Source organism: Bactrocera oleae, chromosome 4 (genome assembly GCF_042242935.1).
Source record: "Bactrocera oleae isolate idBacOlea1 chromosome 4, idBacOlea1, whole genome shotgun sequence".
NCBI classification, from domain to species: domain Eukaryota; kingdom Metazoa; phylum Arthropoda; class Insecta; order Diptera; family Tephritidae; genus Bactrocera; species Bactrocera oleae.
The window spans coordinates 37,169,457-37,193,817 of NC_091538.1; the positions used below are offsets into that span (position 1 = coordinate 37,169,457).

The window sequence follows — 24,361 nt, forward strand, 5'->3', positions numbered from 1 at the left end:
CTGTTATCTTAATAAAATTCTGTGTAGAAATTAGAACATAACACTTCAACAGCCGCAATACCGGATATAAAGTCCCCAGAGCCTATGGGTGACCTTATAACAAAAAATGGCGGTCAATATGAAAATTATCTTAATGAAAGTAAGATACATTTTTCTGATATTAATGTGGTTGACTTTATACCGTTATGTGAGATGCCGCGGCAAAATGAACTGATCGATTTTGGATTTACTTAAATTCTCTGAGTGAATTTAGCCCTAATATGATTTTATAGCCTTAATATTGTAAAACCAAATGTAGTATAGAAGGTATACGAGTCCGTGACATACATAATATTACATTATATTTTTATTCTGAAAATAGGAAGATTCATTGATACGGTTTGAGATATAATCGCTGTTCGTCAGGTGGTACTTTTAACCGAATGTTAAACATATTCCGCACAGCAGAACTAAACGGTTCCGGTTCATTCTTTTTGGGGTGCTGATAACATTGATATAACTGTTCCAAAGAAAAACACTGTTAATTAGCCTTTCTCTATTTTTGTAGAAATATTGGACAGTCGTGCGAACTTCTTTCAGCTGTTGGTGAACACTAACAATAAAAATATCTCCTGCCATAAAATGTATATATCTTCCCTATACAGTCCGGTTCACTTGATTAGATGCACTGATTTTTATAAAAGCCAATATTTGTTTCCTCTATTCAAGTGAACTAATAAATGAAGCACTATATTACAGCTGCTGAAGTTTTATTGTTCCGAAATACCATTAACTGAAATAATATTATAATATTTCGATGTGTGTACATTTTTGAATAAAGAGAACCGTACCTTCTTTAAATAATCAGCAAAACATTTTTTTGTAGATCAAATAGAGTCGTTGTAATGAGCATTTGCTTTCATGAAAACCAGTGCCTTTAATCAAGTGAACCATGCTATATATTACCAGCTCTCTTATTCCAGTTTATAAACAGAACTTCGAGGTCTATCTATCCATCTTAGACCTATACCAGTCTCTCGTCATGACGAATGAATCTTCTCCGAGGATGCTCAAGGAGACATTTTTCTCGTTTGTGAGGGAAGACTTGATTCATTTGATTCTGCTAGAATATAAAACAGTTTATCAATTCAATTAAAGAATTTTGATGAATCAATATGTACGCTTGTTGATATGATTACGTACAACAAAGAAAATACCTAGACGTCTGTATAATACATATGTATATATGTATATATATATGGAAATGTGGTATATTTATAATAGATGAAAATGTTGCTCGGGTTTACTTAATACTCTAAGTGCAAAACTAAACGCATATGCAAAATATCCAGACAAATGACGTGAGTATTTTTCCGGTGTATCATTGCCTTAACATCGTACAGCGTAGTAGTGGGGAGCACAAGCATTTACGAAACGATTTAACAGCGTTTCGCATGCGAAGTATACCAAACACAAACCAAATATTGTATCAGAAATGAAATGTTATTTAAGACCTGAAGCGCCTCGCACAAATCACTTCATACTTGGTGTTCTTAGAGTGAAGACATCCGGAATCGGAAGAAAAGCAAATAAACAATATTTATAGCGTAGTTATAATAATGTTTGTGTAAAGATATAAATAAAGTGATCGGAGAATAAACACTTAATTTGAATCATGAAATACTAAATCTCTTATGTTATGAATTATATTTTTTTACATGAAAATGATAGTACAGAAAACCAACTAATTGGTAAAAAAAATATTGTTATATTCGTAGGAAAATTTGTAAAAAGTGAAAAGAAAATATGAATATGGTGCTCCTTAAATGTGTTGTCTTTACCCTGTGCATTCTGTTGACCATTTTGGGTCAAGTTAATGGTCACTTATTGAAGCGTGGCGCTTCCTTTATGGATGACGATGCTACCGTTCGCACCGAAATTGTCGACCGCAATAATCGTACAATTTTGGCTAGATTCAACCTAACGGTAGCTCAAATGAACAGTATTATGCAGAGCCAAAATCCAAATAATGAAGATCGCGCTGGTCAAGATGCCACACAACGCTTTCATGTTATCAAAGAGTTTCGGTAAGCGCTTTTAATTATAAATTGAAACGACAAATTAGAAAATAAAGTTAGTTTTTAATAAAATTATGCAATTAAATTTAAAAACGAGTAATGTGAAATACTGAATTTGAAACTTTTTATGTTGTGGCACAACAAAACTAGTGAAATGATTATTTTTTACTTGTTTCCACTCCAAAACCGGCATTTATAGTTTAAGTTAACATATAAACGCAAGTCATAACAATTTTTGCTCAGCAAAATTCAACACGCCAAATTGGGAATAAGCTCTAACTTAATTCGTATCCTGTATGTCATACTAATGATAGATAACAGAAATGTGTCGTTTTTACTATTCAATTTTAGCAACGTTTGACTTTGTAACCCCGCGTTCGGTCAAAATTATTGTGGTGGCTGTATCAATTTACAATTATTTAAATTTGAAAAATAAGTTCAGTTATCTACATCATAACATTTCGTGTTGACGCTGATTATGTGCATAATATTAAAATATGTGACCCAATAAAATAGACACAGTGGTAAAAAAAACATTTACTATCTCCTGATTTATCACTAATATTTTATTATTTTATGAAAAATATTTAAAATGGTATAGCGATTTAACCACTTTGGCGGTCGGCGAGGTCTAAAGGTTAGAGGCCCCCTATAACTATGCTAGTCTTGAATTCGAGACTTGAAAAGTTTTTTCTCGCAATCCAATTTATGAAGACTCTATTATGTCAATACCGTTCTTAAATAAGATGAAGAAGGTATTTGAACATAAAAGTAAAATAAAAGCTCAGCATGTGGAGTTAATGTTGTCTACTTAAGATTTTAAATTTTAAATTGTAACATATCCCCTGATGGGCTGCCTGTTGAGGTTAATTACGCGCCAATCATGATCACACGCTCAAAAAAATGTATGTGATTATGTATTTCACTTAAGAACACTTCCGATTCAAGGAAATTCCTAAATGTTCATTTCTAAATATAGAATTATATTTGGGCATGTGGCACACAAATGTACATACGTATGTTTCATAGTACATATGTATGTTGCCTGTAAGGATCTATTTAATGTATATGTGTATATATGTACATTGTATTTGTAGTTATGATCTTTTATAATAAATTGTTTATTACAATGTTGAGCATTCGGAAACACAATGTGCCTTGGAATTTTTGAAGCTGTGCAGGTGAGCAAATTAACATGATTTATTATTAACGAATTGCAATCACTGCACTGGAGTACAGGTTTGACTTTTTTATTTGCTATAAACAAAACCAACCGCCGAGCAACTAAAGGCTACACTTGGAAAAATCAGATAGCTGTCCACTTGCCCATATAATATTTGTGTGTTAAGGCATAGAATTAATTATTTAAAATTATATACAAATGCAACATTACCCGTCAGGCCGAAGGCTCCAGAAACTAAACTTTGAGAGTTTAAAAATTTTGAAATTTTGCGAAGCTTGCTTATTTCAAAAAGGATTTTTAAAATTATTTATCTGAAAAACTTTTTATGTACAATTTTGAGTAAAATTTTACTAAATTGTTCCAAAACACTTAAAATAGTAACATTGGCATACGCTCAGTCCATTCTAAACGATTTGCTATGAAGTACGAGCTATTTTAAAAAACACCAGAAAGGCAATGAAGAGCCGCCTTACCAGCAAGTCAATAAATAAAGTTTAATTATAAAAGGCGATTATACTAGAAAAATATATAAGAACACAAATCTTAATTATGTTAAATAAATATAAAAAGATTTACTTTAAAATTATGTACAATAAAATTCAAATATTCAATTTCGTAGCGCATAAATTAAACCCGTACTAGCTTAATTAATTAGTATTTACTTGGTCCTCCTTTGCCTATACTACAGTCTACACTTGATTTCTCATGGAAAATACGAGTTTTTTTGTAGTTTCTGCCAATTTGGTGCCAAACCATCCTTTAGTTCCTCTTTTTTTCTTTCTGCTTTTTATGTATGTATACTTTGTAATACTTCCCACAAATGATCTATCCAGTTAAGGTGATTGAGGTGGCGAATAAAGTTTTTTTGGTACATTACAAATTAACCACCCCTTGACAATTGGGGAGTTGTTCTTTGGGTCATTATCCTCTTAGGAATACCAACCGTCATTTAGACTCAACTTGCTTGCAGATCCGTGCAAATTGCTTTTCACAAAAAAATTTAACAATGTGGTAATAAATTTTAGGGGAAGGAATCTTCGGAAATCTGAATTAATGTTATGTAAAAAAAGTATGCTGAAGCGTGCGAAACATGTCACCTTTAGTATACGAATGATTTTTGCTGATTATTTACGACCACTTAGTGGATTACGTACATTTGAAATATAGAGCACTTTGCTGTGAGACCAGCTTATATTAAATATTCAATACTCCAAAAATTTACATAAAATAGTTATATACAATATATGTATGCTAATATACATACATATGTAGATAACGATTGAGGTCAAATGTAATTAATATAAATATAAACAAAAACAAAGTTGTATAAGTTTCAGAAATTACTTACATGATGTGTCTTGTCATTTTTTTTTTTTGATAATTAAGAAATATGTGTATCAGTGTATTTTTAGGATTTCGTACATATATCATTTATGTGTTACTTAACATATTTGCAATTGATTTTTTAGTTTTATTTACCTTTTAAACAACGAGATATAAATTTTTTTTTCTGTTCGTTCTTCGTATTAAATACAAATATGTATGTAGTATATCTAGATGTTCTGATCTTAGAGACTCGAATTAGCTCTATGCATCCGCTGTATATGGCACATTTTTAATTCCTCCATACATTAGATGCTTTACCCGGTGATGGTTAATCTACCGCTCAAACAATGAACAAATATTAGAAGACATTACCAATGGTAGTTGGACGTGCCGATTGATCCCCTAAGTGGTTTCATTACTAACAAGACCAAGTGGAGGAATTGTTTTTTCCTAAATCAAAACCTCAGGGCATGGCGGTTTTATAGCATAATTTGGGAACAATTTCAGTAAAGGGTTTTCACAATAATGTTTCTTTCGTCCACCTCTCGGTGAGTTACCACCAAGAATGATAGAATTAGAAATCACGCCAACTTTTCATAATTAGTATACTCTGAACAGAGTATATTAAGCAAATAAGCCACGAATTTTGTAACATCCAGAACGAAGACCCTATAAAGTCGCATATATAAATAGTTTGCGACGAGCTGAGTCGATATAGCCATGTCCATTTGTCTGTCTGTATACACGCGAACTAGTTCCTCATTTTTTGAGATATCAATAATTTTGCACACGTCCTTTTTTCCCAAGAAGTTGCTCATTTGTTGGAACCGCTGATATCAGACCAACTCCATACAATCTGACCCATCAAAATCAAGTTTTTGTATGAGAAACTTATTTTTGACAAGATATCTTCACAAAATTTGGCACAGATTATTTTGCAAGGCAGCTTCAATTTCAATCAAATTGGACTACTACAAGTATAGCATATATGTTTAGCTACCACTCAAACTGATCGAACAAAATCAAGATAAAGGTTTTTAAAAAATATAGTTTTCCCTATTAAGTAACCTTAATTCGGATTGACGTTGTTTATAGGAACAATCTAGCTAGAAAGAACAAGCAAATTGTTTTCCGTTGGTTGCAACCCGGTGGCCAGTTACGGTTTCAGATTTACTTATACATATAAGTAGTTGCTATAAAAAATGCTTTTGTGAAGGGTACTATAGCTTCGGTGCAGCCGAAATTAACGTTTCTACACTCCTTCAACATGTTGCTACGCAGTATAATAGTTTGGTTAACCTAACTGTTGTTTGTAGAACATGAAAATAATCGAGTTAAATTTAGGGTTATGCATATATACTAAATGATCAGGATAACGAAACGAATTGAAATTTTACTGAGATTTTTTAAGAGGGCTTTATAGCAGACGGTGTGAAATTTGACGATGGGCGTGGCAACACCTACATTTAGGAGAAAATCCATATCTTAGGACTTTCTTAGGAAAGGTTTCAACCAAATTAGGTACATAACATTATCCTGAAGATCCTATGTTACGAAGTCATTCACTTTCCAGTATACAAATCAAGAATCAATCAATGTATCCGGATAAAACCTTTCACAAATAGTGCCCTCAAGGTATTTTATCTTACGCCCAAAAGTTAAAAATCGGCCCATAATTTTTGAATAACCCAGACGTCAAATATGGGGACCCCAGTGCGTATGGCTGACTTTTGCCGAACATATCGGTCAATGTGTGAGATCTAGTATTGAAAATCGATTTCTTTGATAATATTGTACCATTGAGTCAAGAATGGGTTGAATCGGGTCAATATTATATGTTACTTCCCTAACCCCATATACCTAATATGAAAATTTTCGAACTTCCAGTTGACTTTATACCACATAAGCCGATAATGTAATATTGTAGTTATTTTAATAAAATTGAGAGAGCGTCTTTTTCTAATAACAGTGTGTCTTTGTGCCTATGATGGATAAAATCGGCCAGAAACTTGCCTTAGTGTCATATAACTGATATTCACAATATTGAAACGTCCGGCTGACTTTTCACCATGTATATGTTTATATTTATATATATATTTCTAAAATTGTTTTAACATACTAAGTTCTCAAGTATACCTGAGCAATGTTAAAAATTATAGTAATCAGCCCTTCCATTTCTATGTCCCCAATGGTTTGAGTATAATTTTCGCTGATATGAAGTAACTTATAGTAATCAAACTAAGAGAAGATATGACCCTCAAAATTAGTTAATATGATATCAAATTTGATTGTAATCGATTGTAATCTCGTAGAACAATAAAGCTGAACTCGCTACATTTTTTAATATTTCTGACACCTGAAAGTATTTAACTTGCAAGTTGCAAGAGTATAGAATATTATGTTACACCCGAACTTGGCCCTTCCTTACTTCTCTAGGTTTATTTTTGGTTTCATTAGTAACAGAAATGACGTCACAAAAGGCAAGAAAATGCAAGAAAAACTCAAAGAAACAATTGAAATATATGGTTGTGTATATTTAAAATTACTACGATTGTCAGTGGTCGAAATACGACCAATAAAAATAAAACAAAATATAACAAAATGTGAACAAAATCTAAAGAAAGTTATAAAAATTAAAAAAAAAATTAACCATTACACAATGCACTTGAAATTAATTTAAAAATTTCTAACTCACCAAAATAAAACTAATGATGTCAAAGGTTATTTCCACATTGATATGTTTTATTTTACAAACAATACTTGAAATTTAATGTGCGTTAAAAATGTGATTGTAGCAGAATTCAATGTTGCAACACGCAAAACCACATCGCAACCACAAATCCCCCGTAAACGATACGCAATTATCCGATATGTGTATTTACTACTTATACAGAACAGCGATGAAATGTACTTCTGTATACGACTGTGTTAAGTGTGACGAGCAAAAGAGAAATAAAATCGACCAATGAAAATGTGGCACCGCGTTTGTAGTTATTGTTGTCGCTAAATTTGGGCCAACGCTTTTTTACCTGTGTTCCCGTTGACGTGCATGCGAACGGTATAAGTTTTATCCATATGTGTATATATGTCAATAGCAACACATTCAAGTAAGGAAGGCACAAGTTCGGGGTGTAATCGAACATATTATACTCTCTCTCTAAAATCCACCCAATTAACTCAAATGACTGAATCAAAAGGTTAAATTTAATATATTAGGTATGTATATGAAGAAAAAATCAAACAAGTATTAGGAATTCATTAATATAGGGATGTGAGGTTTAGGCCAAGGTCCAGACCGATTCGATTCATATGGAGCACTAAAGCACTTTATTTTTAGTAAATCTACTTAATCTCATTAAAATATTACACATACTTTCGGAATTAGGCTGTAGTACATCCAATATCTTACGTTGACTTTATTTTGCTAAGACATCTTATTGGCCGATACATGTAAATATAACCGAAAGCTTTAAATTCGTATATTAGGTACAATGAAACCAGGTTTACTAGCTATTTAATTAATTTTAGCCAAAAGGATTCACTGTTATCGCACACCTTAAATACACTTTGTTTGCAAAGCTTTATTTCGATAACGTCATTGATCCCCAATTTATATAATGTAAAGTGAAACAAGGGCTAAGTTCGGATGTAATCGAACATTTTCTACCCTCGCGAAGTCAAACGGTGTACTCGTTTGATAATTCTTTATATTATTTGCTTAGTTTGCATAGCGGAAAGTGAAATAATGGAATTTAAATGTGGGAAATAGGCGTGGTTGTAACCCGATTCGACTATTTTCGCACTATACCATAGAAATATGAGAAGAATGTTATGTACCGAATTTGGTTAAAATCGGTTAAGGGGTTAGTGTTAGTCAGAGGCGCAAGAAAATAAGAATTTTCAGCAATTTTTTTGCTATTAAATTATGTTATTTTACAAAAGTAGTAATATGGCATTAATATAAAATGTTTTGACTTGAAGCCACGAAATTAGTTTTTTAAATAGATCAGGCCCGAGATTATTATGTATTCTAAAAGCTGTATAAATTTCATTAAAATCTATTAAGCGGTTTTTGAGTTACAGTTGTCACCAATTAAAAAAACATAGTTTGAGAGAAACACATTTAAAGTATTTTGCAGCTGCCGCTAGCTACCTGCTCCCGACCGCTTTGAAGTGCCCGAGCACTCTTTGTTGTTAGTCGAATAACTCAAAAGGTATACTTTAAAGATATTACACTTAACGAAAATGCAAAATTTGAATGATTTTTTAAAAACTCTGACTACCCTAACCCCTTAAGCAGATCCCAAGATATGGGTTTTCACCTGAAAGTGGTGCCACGTCCACTGTCTAATTTTGAACGTGGTTCCTATAAAGTCATGTCATACCATCCCAGAGATAAAATTAAATGTCTCTCGCCCTATAAGGGGGCGGGACAACAAAAAATGTTAACTGCAGATGCCCCTCCCTAATTTGATCCCGTGTACAAATAACAGTCTTGTATCCTATATTGGAGCTTAGTTATGGCAATTTTTTTGTTTTTGATTAATGGCGTTTTATGGGCGTGGCAGTTAATGTTAATTCAAGCTTCAGCGTCCAGCTGCTGTAATAGTTTGGCGGGAGTCTCCTGTAAAGGCGTTACACCTCTTCATTTCGGTGAAAAGGGGGTTAAAACCAGGGCAAAAGTGTACCAGAAGATTTTTTTAGAAGGCGTGATTAAGTGGTTAAGCAATACTCTCTTCAATAAGGAGCATTGGATCTTCCAGCACGATTCTGTTTCAGCACACAAGCCAAAATCCACCCTGTAGTGGCTTAAAAGCAATGTTCGTGGTTTAGTTGCAGACGATAGGTCCTCGCGAAGTCCATATCTGAATCCATTGGACTACAGTTTATGGTCAGAGGTGGAGAACATAGTCTGTCAAATATCCCATAGAAATTAGGAGTGCCATAAAAAATCTTTGGGCGAGCAGCGCCATCAATACCAATAGAAACTGTGCGTGCCGCTATTGATCAATGGCCGAATCGTTTTTGGGCTTGTAGGAATCCAAAAGATGACCATTTCGAATAAAATATTGGACAACTTTTAATATATGCATTACTAAATAAAATTCACTTTATTAAAAATTGTAGTATAGTATTATACTCGTAGTTTCATATTTATGATTGAAGAAAACGATTATTTTCTGTAGTAACATGTTGCAAGATGGATTTTTAAAAATGAGTGTTGTGTCCGATTACTTGTATAATAACAATAGTGCAAATAGAGCGTTAGAGTTTTTTCACCTTTCCATCGGAGGAACAAGTTGCCAAAATTTTTTTGTAGCTTAATTGAATTTTCAATTTTATAGATTTAATTAATTTCACATAATATATCAAAGTATACCTTTGTTTACAAAAAAACTATTTCTGGAAACATCGTAATCACATCATATCATTTAATCAGCCCTTCTCTAGCAATTCTCTGTTTCAAAGGCGAGTGTTTTCAAGTTTTGACAAAACGACATATTAAGTATTAGGTATATTGTAGCTCACTCATCAAATTGTATCTAATTTTTCCTTCGGGACATATTGTTAGATTGGAGAAGATGGGTTTTGAAAATGTATAATTCGATTTCAAGCATTTTAATATCAGAGTTGGCACACATTGAAAGAATGTGGTGCTTTGGCCCATTTTGGAACCGTAACATAAATATGTCAAAATAATTTTATGTACTAAATTTGGTTGAAATTGGTCGAGCAGTTGTTGAGATATCAGATTTCGCACAAAAGTAGCGAGTGGCCTACACGTAACCCTTTCGTACCATGTTTATTGTAAAATACAATGCATATGACGCTTTACTTTTCACATAGCCTTTGTATAGAAGGTGGGAGTGGTTATCACCAGGTTTCACCCATTTTCATAGCACAATAAGAAGTCTTGTTGTTGTTTCCACCAAGTGAGGTAGATATGTACAAAAAGCCTGTTGGGGAGACTTTCCAAAATGTTTCAACACAAGTCCCCATTTTTACAGTGATGATCTGCACGAAATTTTATAGCTTAATTGGTAACTTAGTTATAGCACTTTAAAGTTTTTGATTAACTCAATTTTGTGGGCATGCCAATAGTGCGATTGTGTCCATCTGCAATAGTTTTACTGTAGTTATTGTTTGCACCAGACGGACGAATAGACGGGGAGATATCCGGAAATCAATACTTATCGTCCGGATAATTTTGCATATACATATAACTTAGTAATTATCACGCTTGGTTTTAGGTGTTTCAAAGAACTGTTAGGTGAACAAAACTATTACACTCTCTGCAACGAATTGTGATAGTAATATACAAATTATCCAAATATTTGTCTATATATTTTTAAAAATGTTTCATTACAATCTAATAAGTTAATATTTTTTCACGACTTTATAAAAGTGATTATTTCAATTTAAATGTAAATTTCACAGTATTCCTGCCATTGTTGATCGCATGTCGCAATACTATTTTTATCATTCATTGTATGTACTTACTACATACTTATGTATGAATATTAGATGTATCGGAGACGGTTAATGAAATACATGTCTATATTTATAAGCCTTTAAAATGCTGTACATATCTACAAGATATTTTTAATTACTCGATCGTATGCCGCGTTAGCACGTAGATAAAGGGTGTTTTTAAAGGTATAATTGGCTAACAAACCAGCTGTCAAAGTACTCATGAAAAAAAGTTTTCGGAAGATTTTATTTGTTCATATATTTTTATATCATCTCTATTGGCCTCTGATAAAACTAAAAACACATACAATGTATATTAATATGCAAGAACGACAATTGTAAACAAAGCATTATCCTCCTTTCGTTCATTACGTCATACACTAATGTATGTTTTCCGTCACATGCACTCCAAGAGAAGTAACGGTACGAAACTGTCGTAATACACGTTTCTATCATTCTTGACTGACACAGAAGTTGAAGGAGAAGGAAGTACACACTATGTACATACATAACCAAATAATAATTCCATAACTGTAACTTTCAAAATATTTGTCGTAAGTGGATCATTACGAATTATGCCCGCATTTAAGAAATTGTGGTCGACACAAAAATCAAAATTTGAAAAGGTTATATTTTAATATGAATAAATATCTTAGTACATATGTATGTACATTTAAATACATATGTATATACTCGGACAGTTGCTTTACCCTTGGTCAAAACTTGCTATATACTTGTATGTAAATATGTAACAAACAGATCATGGCCACCGCGATCCACATATGTATGTATATATATACAAGCACACTTACATATATACATAAGTATGAAAAGGCAAAACAGATGAACGAAAGCGCACTCGCAAACAAACTATTGTAGAATGATACTAGCATTTTATGCAACGTCATCTGCAGCCAGCTGGCGGTCCTCAAATGCACACGAACACCGGCTTAGGTTGGGCGGTCATTAAGGAGATGGCCAGACAAGCCGGCAGACAAGACAAGTGGTCAAAAATACCAGACGCATTATCTTTATGTAAAGTATGCTCGAACCCATGCACCTAAACTGCTATAGTCGAATGGTTGTTGTTATTATTATTATTATTATGGCTATTGTATGCAGAATCGGCTAGTCTGTTGCTGCGTCTAGCTGCGGCGTCTGGCGTATGGTGTCTGGTGAAGTTTACTCATTTTACGTCTGGTCGCCATTTATCTGAATATGTAGTATTTCTGTAGCTGCGTCAGCGTTGCCTTCGCTGTCGACAATTGCGTCCCAATCAGTGCTTTGTCGGTACCGAAGTTTGTTTGAGCCGGCATTGCAGTTGCATTTCAATTCTTTGACGTGGCTTCGAGTGACAGTTATCACAGTGAACCACTGCAATTAATACTTTTAGAAATTGTAATTTTCAATACTTCATTTGCATTAAGACTTTATCTTTAAAATGTTATTTGAAGAAGTCTGTAATTTTTGTATATTGTTCAATCTATATAGTATATTCCCTAATTCACACAAAAACTTGTTTTTTAAATAAAACAAGTAAGGAAGGACTAAGTTCGGATGTAACCGAACAATTTATACTCTCGTAAAGTCAAATGGTATACTCGTTTTAGATTTCTTTGTGGATCTTGCCGCCTTGTTCTATGTTGACCGATATTTTCGGTAAAAAGTCAACTATAGGCACTGGCGTCCACATATTCAGTACCTAGGGGCTTGAAGAGTTTTGGCTCAATTTAGATAATTTTGGTCACATACTTTAAACGCATTATTCACGATATAATCATTGTTGCTTGATTTGCATACTGTTGATGTTATATGGGAAATAGGCGTAGTTGTATCTGATTTCGTCCATTTTCGTACTATAACATAGAAATATGAAAATAATGTTATGTACCAAATTTGGTTGAAATCGGTGGAGCAAATCCCAAGATATAAGGTTTAACCTAAACGTGGGCGGTGAATTTTGTTATTATAGCTTCCGTGGTAAAGGAGATATGCACATTAAACTTATTAGAGGGCGGGACCACGCCCAATTAAAAAAAATTTGAACTGCGGATGCCCCTCTGTACAAAATAATAATTGTGTGATCCCTCTAATTCAGTTTTAAAAAATATTTTAATGTACATATGTATGTATTTATGTATAAATATATAGCGATACAGATATACCGAAATAGACCACTATAGGTGAAGTAATCAACAAACAACAAGCTGGACCGTCTGGAAACTGTCTGGGATCTGTCTAGGCCATGTTTGAATGGCTACCGTTAATGAACTTTTTGTAGGTCGATACTGCTGTTGTGTCATTGTATGTACCACAATAACACAATCAATTCTGCGCCTACTTACATAAATACATATTTATATACAAACTTATGATGTTTTTGGTAAACGAAACTAAAATAAGAGTTTCATTATTTATTTTTTAAGATGCATATTAAGAGTAGACCGCATTGTCAACTGATAGAGATATTTTTTTAAAATCGCCACTTAAAGCCAATTAATCCAAGGCATTTTTTAAGACTAAGCAAAGGGCATAAGAGTTTTTCCTTTCCTTCAACTTAATAACTGTGGTCAGCAACTGCTTGTAACTCATATTATAATATAATTAAAATTAAATATTTGTTTAAATTTAAAGGTACACTACCCTTGTATAATTGATTAACTTGACGTTGTAGTTACTAGTACAATACATAAGTACTTGACTAAGAGGGTCTTCGTTTCCTTTGGTAAAAAGTTTAAAAATAGACTAACTTACATATCATGACTAAATACTATACTGACAGTGTCTGTAACTGAAATTAGTTAGACTATGGATATGTAATATGTACATATAATTAATTAGATAAATATGTGTAGAAAATTATATAATATAAGGTATAAAAAATACAGGTTTGATCTAAAAAAATTGGTGCTTTTAGGAAATAGGTAGGTATCTATGTCATTCTTCCACCATCAAAGGGAAGAATTTAATAGGTAAAGGAATTCCATGGTAGTAACTCAAGGCAGCGGATGTTGTTGCTTTCTTATTGCTTTTGTAGTTGGTGGTGGTTATATTGTTGCAGACGTTACAGCAGCTGTTGCTGTTACCACCGCTTATGATAATGAAGAGCAACTGGCGAGACAGTGTCTAGCCATGTCTGTTATTTGTTGTGGCTGCTCGGCAACAACAAGAGTAAATTGTACGCAAGCGCTTAGTGGGCCAGAAGCCACAAACGCGAACACGGCGCAGAAAGCACAGTCGCACAGACAGACACCCAGACGACCAGACAGCCGGGCATGCAGCAACACTAATCGACAATACAGGCTCACAAACTGGCACGCTGGAAAGCGAAATGAACGAACATACTTGCTTACATTTATCCGTGCATTTGGATGTGTATATACAAATAAACAAGCGCACACGTCTGTAAATAGGTATGTCCAGCACTACACATTATAAAGTATACATACATGTACACGTGACAAATAGTTGAGCGTGCAAAATAAAAATGACACCAAACAATTGAGCACTCTTGATAAATCAACAAGCGACTAGCCATCTAGTCAACAAGTTAACATATTCGGACAGACGTGAATGAATGAGTGCGCAGCCATCGCATCAAATAGCACAAGCATGCTGACAATAAAGAATAACAAAAAACCAAAGCAGAGAACATATAAAAGATTGTAAGGAGATGTTTGCAGTTAATATGATCGTCACTTTGATTACGCTCATTGCTCAGCCCAATTGAAGCAAACCTTTACACATTATTTGAAAATAAGACACATAGAAATGTACATATATACAATACTTGGGCACGTTTATAAAAATATACATAAATATTTACTTACAGATATGTGTACAATAGTGATCACGAATTTAGCACTCTTATTTTGAAAACAGAAAACAGAGCAAAAAAAAAAATATTTCTTATCCTGGATACGAATCAATTGCATCGACTTCTGAAACTTACCTTGACATAATTCAATTCTTATTTTAGTATTTAGTTGTAAATCCTCTATTTTTGATAACTTCAGTCTGTTAAGTACATAGAAAATACTTAAATTTTCAACTCAAATCTCGCATTGTCTCTTCCTAATTGCATTCTAAGCATTTTGAATTTCGGTCCACAAATCTGCTAAGTTCTACGTTTTTTTTTCCACATAATGCTCTATGTCATTCCATAAATTATCAATTGGATTGAGTTCGGGAGACTGGGCTGGCCATCCTAAAACATCGATTTATTTGTACTCTTCACGAGTCGCGATGTGTGCTTTGGTCGGTTTCATGCATAAAAATCCGCTTTAAAGGCAAATTGTCCTAAGCGAAAGTAATCATATCATTCTCAAATATTTTCTTGTACAGATATTAATCTATTGTGCTGTCAATTTTTACTATGGGGTCTACACCGTGCCAAATAAAAGGCTCCCCACCATGTAAAACGGTTTTGATTGTGTACCTTGGATCGTACTGCTTGTTTTGAGGTCGCCCACATACATTTTTCCATCATATTCGAATCTACAAAATTTCGATTAATCAGCGGACGTCTCACAGTTTTTAAGGATACAGCAATATCGTAGTTCGTCTCGAATTCCTTCTGTATGTCCTTGTATGTCCTTGGAGCTTCTGAACGGTTAACAAAAATCCCTCGAATTATTTCGTTCTCATTTGGAGACGTTTTTCACGGTCGTGGAGTCTGTTTTACGTTTTTTGTTGTGCCAAACTTTAGTAAAAGTTTTGCTTGGATTAGATCCCTCTTTGCTTCTGAACATCAGCGACCTTTTGCTATTTCTAGTTTCAATCGACAATATTTATAAACTAGTTTAATAATTTCTGTTTATAATTACCTCGAATGAATTGTTGTCCACCCCAAAACTTAAACCGAATATCACCAAACTAGAAAATGTGCCAAATTCGTGTCCAGCTTTAAATCAATACTATTGACAAAAACCGCGTTTATTTTATAACTGATGAAAATAAAACGTGTAAAAAGTAACGGAATTGCAGAAGTGCCAACCAGAAACTGGACTTTTCCCTGAAATGTTTTAGATCAGTGGAAAAATGCCTACTAAAAACAATGACGTGTGTGCTAAATTCGTGGCCACCACTGTATATACATACTTATGTAGATAAAAAGACATCTGGACTCTATAAGACGGCTTTTACACACAGATTTTTTTGACCCTCGTTTTCGTAAAATTCTCTTTTGGTGTCGCTCTGTGCATTCACACGAGCAAAAAGAGTCTAACAAATTGAGTCTAGTTTTTCTGCATTCCTTTTCAGAAAATTTTCGTAAATATTTGTGCGGTTCGACTGCCCAACACTTAGAGCGTGTTGCATATTTCATTTGTATGTTGGGATGATGGTCTCACATTTTGCTTACAATGAATTAGCTTGAATGTGGTAGAACAATAAGCATAATACCTACCCGCTTAATAGTTTCAAAGAAATACTAAAGACGGGAATTCCCTAATCCACCAGAATGTATTGAATACCCGCTACTAATATTTTCAAGGCCAAATTTATAACAGGAATTTCCTAATCTTTAAGTATTAAAAATTCATAATTTCTTTACTCCATATTTTTGTCTATTTATTATAAAACATCCTTGAATTAATTACAGTTCTCATTTTAAATAAAATAATAATCGAACTAACTCCTTTGCGGTTAAAAGAAATACATATGAAAGCAACTTAATATTTTATGTTAATATAAAAAAGTAAAGTTATCATTTTTATTAGAATTATTTTATGTATACTGGTACACTATTACATTTAATACCGCTATGTGTTCTTAAAAATGTAATTTAAATATTTTTGAGTATCTTAATTTTCTCCTTATTTACAATTTTTCAAAATATTTCTATTATTCTATGTATACATATTTGCATATTACATACAAAAAATAGATAACAGAATTCAAATTTGTGAACGAATTCATTTGAAACCGAGCGCTCTTGCAACCGTTCAAAGAATTTGAAACTGTATACTTGTACATTTTATATAGTGAAGCCATGACTTTGGTTTGTATTGGAATATTTGTATTCATTTGAATAAATTAAATAATAAGAAATACGTGTTTACATCAAATAAGTAGTAATAATTAAAACACTGCATAGACCTCAACAAAATTGTGTTGTCATGGAACAAGAAAAAAACATAAAAGAAGAGAAGTATGTTAGGAAGTAGTATCGGTTAATGGAAAATATCCCAATACAATTGATATCCCGCTAATGAATTTCGTTTAGCGTAGTTTGATTCGATGTTTAAGTGACATGCATTTGATTAATGTTAAATTAGAGTAGGGTTAATTCGTGTGAAACAAGACCCATTTTTATATATATTTTTTTTTTGATGAAACAGTTAGAATCTATTTTATTGTAAAATGAAAAATATTACCAAATTAAAAAATAAAATCTCGGAAATTATAGCAGAAATAGTGCTTAAAATTTCAATACGATCGTTTTTCTTTGAAAACGTGAGTTGTGGCTTAAACACTTTAAAGTTTTGAAATCTGTTGTAAAACGTTCTAACAAGCTCGAAACTTCGTAAATTTTGCTCGATTTAGATTCACCATTTTTAAGATATTATACATTCATGTAAGGTAAACAATTAAAAAGTCTTACTCCTCCCTTGAACTATTACAGCCCTTACAGTAATTTTTTGTGTGTGTTCTAATTGTAATGTTTTCTTTTTTTTTCTTATTTATTTTCGTACCCTTCCGAAAGGTAGACCTAATATAAACAACTCTATAGACACAGAAGGAAATATACTTACATATATATGTATACTTTGCGATAGAAACGTGGTTGCGTTTATTAAGGCAGACCGTTTTTAAATTGAGAGCAAAAAATTTAAATTATTAAAAAGTATTGGGGAGTGTTTAATTCAAAATATATAATACACATACATATATATAACTATTATTCAAAATATTAAGCAAGACTAGCACAATAATATGTATTTCCAGACAAATAGTTAGTATGTTGGACCGGGAAGTGATAGCTTTAAGTTGTAGACCCCTCCGGTAATTCCCCCTCTGGTCCAATTCCAAAATAACATTACGAGTGACATGAAAAAAGAATTTGTAGAAAAACTTTTAACTGAGAATTATGCCAATACCTAACCATGGCTGCAAAATTGTTTTTTAACTAACTAATGATATATATGTATGTAGATAGTTGGAATTGTAATAGGTAATGCATTTAAAAGACAAAAGTACGAAATGTCAGCATCAGCATTACATTTTTATCTATGTAGCTTTCGTATATATTATGTTGATAATCACAAATCATCAATTTTGATTTATATCTTACAGTATTAATGATATAAAGAATCGTTTGCAATCAGCTTTCCAAGCAAGTAATTCAGATGAGACTCAAGGTCACCCATTGCACGAAATAGCAGCATACCCCATATGCAACTCAGAGTCTACCGAAAGCTCCTGGATGCATGACAACAACGTGACAATTCGATTTTCTGACAGTCTTTTTGAACCAAAGCGTGACAATTTGAATCTGGACAGCGCAATACTTCGGCTATATAAAGTCAATCCAAACAATACAGACGATCCCAACGCATTAAACGACGATGGTGACAAAGAGACTAAAACCTGTGGTGATCCTCTAACGGTAAATCCGAACCATATTGAGGCATATAGGCAAACAAAATGCGAAATTTCCTTATATTCTTTCACTAGCTAACTCCACAAATACGTGTTACAGTTTCCATTGTACGACAATTGCGCAGAAACAAGCGAGGTATGTCTCCGTTACTCACAAATTTTTTGAAGTCGCACTAAGTTATTCATATCATTAATTTTCAGAACGTAAGAAGCATATTTGCAATACAACAATGATGAATATATCCAAAACCGGGTGGGTCGAGATTGACATCAGGCGCGCCATATACATTTGGGAAAGTGTCGAACGCCAACAGCAGCAGCAATCTCGCCAGCAACCTATTCAAATTGGCTGGTTGATGATCGAAGTACATGACGAAGAGGAGAATCCACTCAAGCCGGGACTGTTTTTCAATCCACCCAAATGTGATCAGGCAGGTATGTGTTGCGTTAACCATGCCTAAATAACACCGCCATTTTAACAAGTAGAACTGATTTCAAAATACAGTTTTTATTAAATATATAATTAGATTTGAAGAAACTCACTACATTCCTTAAACGTTTAAGTCATAACATTTGCATACTTCCATATGTATGTACAAACATACATATACTACAAGTATATGCAACACTTCATTCCAAGAAAAACGTATGTACATAATTTGTTTATATACTTACGTAAGCTCAGCTGAATGGCTCGCTTTTATGACGATAATGTCTAGATTGACGCTGTAAATCAGACACTTCGTAGTTGGCAAATCCGATTCTTCGTCATTAAGTTTCAGCCTTCATGAGTTTCCTTTTGACTTTTTAACAATGTAGGCAGAATTCCTTAACCCCTACTAAATTCAATATTTCTGCAAAAGTTCCAAAAACAAAAAAATGAAATCCGACTCGGTAAGGACGCAATATTTACAAATGTATGCATATGTGTATTTGTTGTGAAATAATATGCATTGCTTTTCTACGTTTCTGGTTTTTAGTTGTTTGTGAGCTGAATATTATTATTCAGTGTAAAAGTACTGAAACTTATTAATATTAAAAATGATCGCTGTTTTAAGTTTGCGCTGTTTAAGACTCATTATACTTTTGTTGATTTTGCATGATTTGTCGTAGCTTTTGGCTAATATAAGTTATTGCTTTATTCAAAAGAATAATTTGATTCAATTACACACTTAAAACCGTAGGTGCAGAATAATGTAAATATTATATATATAAATATATAATAATAACCTTTTCAAAACAACAAAGTAAGCACAGTTGTTTATTATTTTGGGGCAAATAAATAAATATAGTAAGTGTATGTAGACTGACTAGATAATTTCAACCTATGAAAATTCGAAAAAAACATTTATTTTGTTTCCGCATATTTCGATAGTCTAAATCTTTAAAAATAGCATACAAAAAAGAATATTTCGAACATATTTTTTCGAGTTACACCTCAGTTTTTTTTGTCTTTAAACGCGTTGTAACTAGAAAACACTCGATAACATTGCCTTCCAAAGTATATGGTATATACAATTTTAGGTCTAATTTACATTTGCTGAAGTAAGTAGCAGAAGTAGTATGATAGCTTAAAATATTTATTATATATTTGTTTTCACTATTATATGAATGTAGGAATCTATGCTAATGGTTGAGGAATGGGTACATTGATCATTATATTATATACGCATTGTATAGTGTGAAGTATTATACTATTAATTTTGAAAAGTACGCGCCCGTTTTTATAATTGATTTGGCAGTGATATGTATGTAAATTTGTGTGACTAAACTGTTTGCCGCATGCGCTAATATAAGAAGTGTAAATACGTACTTCAAAGCTTCAAAAATATGTGCTTTTGTTTTACAGTAAGGAATCCAAAAGGCGATAATATTATTTTTACTTCATATTTGTATTTCAGAATTTGCAATCCCGTGGAATTACTACGGACCGCACACGTCTATGTCTCCTTTTGCAGCGCACGAAGTGCCAAGGTTAGCAAAACTACGCAAGCCATTAAATAAATCGCCTTGACTTCCTGTCCAAATTATTATTATTTTCATTGTGTTCTTAAAATCTGCAATTTTAGTTTCCAAATTTAATTTAGTGTTTTTTTTTTTAATTTTCAGATATCCAAGATTAGATGTTAAATTGATAGGATATGCATCATTTGCACCAAAAAATATTAAAAAAGAAGTTCACGACATGTTGCGTGGAAACTTACGACGACAATTATTTAACCACTCTAAGACCTCTGAGGAAGACTTCCAACCGGATGAGCAACATTCTACATCAGAAAAAACTCTGACCGCTGATAATCTATTCCAATTGTCCACATCGAGTGATGCGGAACCTAAGCACAGCGCAAAAAAACGCCAATCCGACCAAAATATTGCCCTTCAAAGCTTTCACATAGCTTATCACGATCATAACCATCGTAGTAATAAGCGTAACCTACGTGTGAACATTGAAAAGCAGGATAACCGATTAGCCACCTCGAAACAAAAGGCTCATCTTGAATCTAACCAATCCCAAAATGGTAGTCTACAATTTAAAGTTTATAGTCGACACAACACTCATCGACGTACTCACCATTCTCACAAACAACATCAGCTACATCCCGAATATTCTATAACTTATCCTGCCTTTTAAACGAAAGTAGTAATCCAAAGAATTATCCCATCCATGAACCGCTTAAAACATTACACACAAAATCCATAAGCATGTAATGTGTAATCTTCCCTGTTCAGTAGGCCGTTTAACTTAATTAGATTTTAACACTTACATACATATATACATAAACTTAGAAGCATAGGTTATAAGTCTATTTAAAAAATCTTCAAAAGAATTCACATCGACAGTAACACACACAAATATGAATTTAATTTATGCAATACGCATCAAATCTTAGTGCCCAAACAGTCACCGACATTCCTCCCTTCCTTACTTACCACCCGTATCAAACCAAATTTGTCAAAAGTTATGCCCGTAGTTACAACGCAGAAATGAGTTGTTCTCTTTTGTTTTCATTACACCAATGTTGCCATTGTTCAATTTGTATACACGATTTTTCACACATTTGGTTTTTAGTTATAATTTTTCTTAATGTAAAAGCTCAAAGCTAAAATCCAACTATTAAAAATAGTTTACCTATTAATAAATAAATGTTTATAAATAAATGTATTCGACTGTGATTTTGAGTTATTTTAAGAATATTTTAAATATATTCAAGTTCATTTTTTTATTACTACAAAATATCGAGATTGACAACCTGCGTTACAAGAGATTGCTCTCTCACTCTCAGTTCACCCGTTTCTACGGGAAAAATCCGGTCTGTTGAAACGGACGGTAGTAGCGGTGGTGACTGATCATTAACATTGCGCTCTCATAAGATAGGTCGTATCAGCTGATTCGGAACACGGTTTTGCCTCGGTGACTGTTTGTGCCTTTACATTCATTCATAAATACAAACGCTCCCAGTACCAACAGTCCATAAGAGATGATTAGATGATTCAAAAGGCATTACTCAAGATTGGTATTTACATATCGCCTCTGCCGCAACGAATAGAATAATATAGTTTTCTTTAGAGACTGTGAGTTTTGTAGTTTTGGCTTCTATATATTTATATACTAAAACAAGTTTTTTGTTTTTGTTTTAAAACACAATATTTATACTTTAAAAATTAGATTACTTATGTAACTTTGTTTACAAATACTTTTTTAGTTATTATCCATATTATTTATTGCATTTTATTGTCTCAAACTAATGTGACATAAACATATGAACATATGATGCTCTTTTCGTAATGGAAGTGAAAAATATGTATTCAATATATACTTAAAATATTATGTGAATTTCATAGAGAAACGAAATTAAAATTCTAGTCCTTGCTAGAAGAAACTATGCAGAAAAAAATATTTACCTTCATTTGCAAGTAAATTTTTTTCATAATTTTAAACAAAAATAGTTGTATGACTATGTGTATGTACGTGAACATATTTATTATATACATACTTATATATGTAATTATATCTCAACAAAAAATTGTCTTTAATATGAGCATACACGTATTACTTTCAATATGATACAGTTCGAAACGAAATAATAAATATAATAAAATAATAGCAGACAATTCAATGTTGTTAAATTTAGATCCGTACAACCTTTAAAACGATTAGCATTATTTTTCATCATTCCAGGCGACCTCTTCAAAGGTCATATCCTTTGCGACTAATTCTTGATTCGTCGCACTTTTGCAGGGATGGTACTATTTATTTTATATATACATATATGGCATATGAAAATGATATTTTGAATTGCCAATCTTCACATTTCGCCATTATTTTTCTTTATATGCCTAAGTATATGTACTACATACATTGAGTTACGTACATCCTATATGTATGTATATGATGACAAAAATTTCTTATTTCAAAACGTTTAATAATTGTACTTTACTTAAGTTACTTAGCCTATATAATACCTGGACAAAAACGAAATTTTTGTTAAATAATTATTAATTATACTTGTAGTCAGTGTTATATAACTATGCATTAAATAAATGGCAAACTAATCGGAAATTTTTCCGTGATATGTAAAATAACGAAGTAATTAACATTCTGTATAATTCGAATGTAGCTAACTATCAATAAAGCAAAATAAATAAGCGCAAGTGTATTTACTCATTTTTTTGTTGATAAAAAATACCTTATATGCATAGAAAATAATTTTTTTTGTTTCTTCAAGTAACGATAATTTTGAAAAAATTTCCCTAAATATAAAACAATTCATCATCAAATGGCTGTCTGCACCAATCAAGCGCAAAAACAATCCTCCGAAGCTGGCAGTAAAAAAGGGAGCCCCAAAAAACTGTGTAATAGAAAACATTAACACTGATTCTTCAGTAAAACAAGAGAGTATACATACAAGGTGCAATTCAAAAGGTTCATGACTTTTATTAAAAAACGAATATTATTTATTTTATTTTATTTAAATAGTCTCCTTCCGCCTGAATACAACGTTTTGCACGTTCAAGAAGGTTATCGAATGACTTTTTTTTTGTCATTTGTCGGTATAGCGTTGAGGATGGCGGTCGTCGCCTTTTGGATGGCATCAACGTCAGCATAGCTGTTTCCTTTCATGGCCAAATGTAGTTTTCCGAACAAATAAAAAGCGCAGGGTGCCATATCAGGCGAACAAAAAGTTTGGGTTCTTTTTGGCCTCTTTAATGATGTCTCTTGAATGTTGAATTCTGAGGTCTTTTTCGTGTTGTTTCAAAGTGTACGGGACAAATCGAGCACAAACCTTTCTGAGGCCCAAATTTTCTGTCAAAATACGATAAATCGACGCTGCGGATATTAATAATTCCGATTCCATATATTTAAGCGATGATTTCGGCTCTTTTTTAATGAATTCACTCACAATTTCCGTGTTTTTTTCGTTCACAACATCTTTTGGCCGGCCCGAACGTTCGTCGTCTTCCAAGTCCTCCCGTCCCTCTTGAAAACGTTTAAACCACTTGTGAATACGGCTACGGGATAGACAATCATAGCCATAAACTTGTTTCATCATTTGATTAGTTTTGGTAAAAGTTTTACCAAGTTTAAAACAAAACTTAATGTTGGCTCTTTGTTCGATGTTCATTTTTCGACCCACACTACAAATGTAATGTCACATGTAGCGCGATATCTCAGCTGTTATACAAGTCAGCTGTTATATAAATTTTATACGACAACACTGAA

General features: G+C 32.8%; 1 protein-coding gene and 1 long non-coding RNA gene across 2 annotated transcripts; one reads left to right on the plus strand and one right to left on the minus strand.

Annotated features, from left to right (window-relative positions):
* Positions 1 to 1,455: 1,455 nt before the first annotated feature.
* ana (anachronism) lies at positions 1,456 to 23,297 on the plus strand. Its single transcript, XM_070109334.1, has 7 exons — positions 1,456 to 1,600; positions 1,758 to 2,066; positions 18,334 to 18,646; positions 18,715 to 18,775; positions 18,841 to 19,074; positions 20,541 to 20,613; positions 20,749 to 23,297. The coding sequence occupies exons 2-7, from the start codon at positions 1,786 to 1,788 to the stop codon at positions 21,269 to 21,271; spliced, it is 1,485 nt and encodes a 494-aa protein (XP_069965435.1). The 5' UTR covers positions 1,456 to 1,600; positions 1,758 to 1,785; the 3' UTR covers positions 21,272 to 23,297.
* Positions 13,480 to 16,044, minus strand: LOC118682825 (uncharacterized). Its single transcript, XR_004978633.2, has 3 exons — positions 15,864 to 16,044; positions 15,476 to 15,807; positions 13,480 to 15,336 (listed from the first exon to the last, which is right to left on the minus strand). It is a non-coding gene; the product is annotated as an uncharacterized lncRNA (long non-coding RNA).
* Positions 23,298 to 24,361: the final 1,064 nt, after the last annotated feature.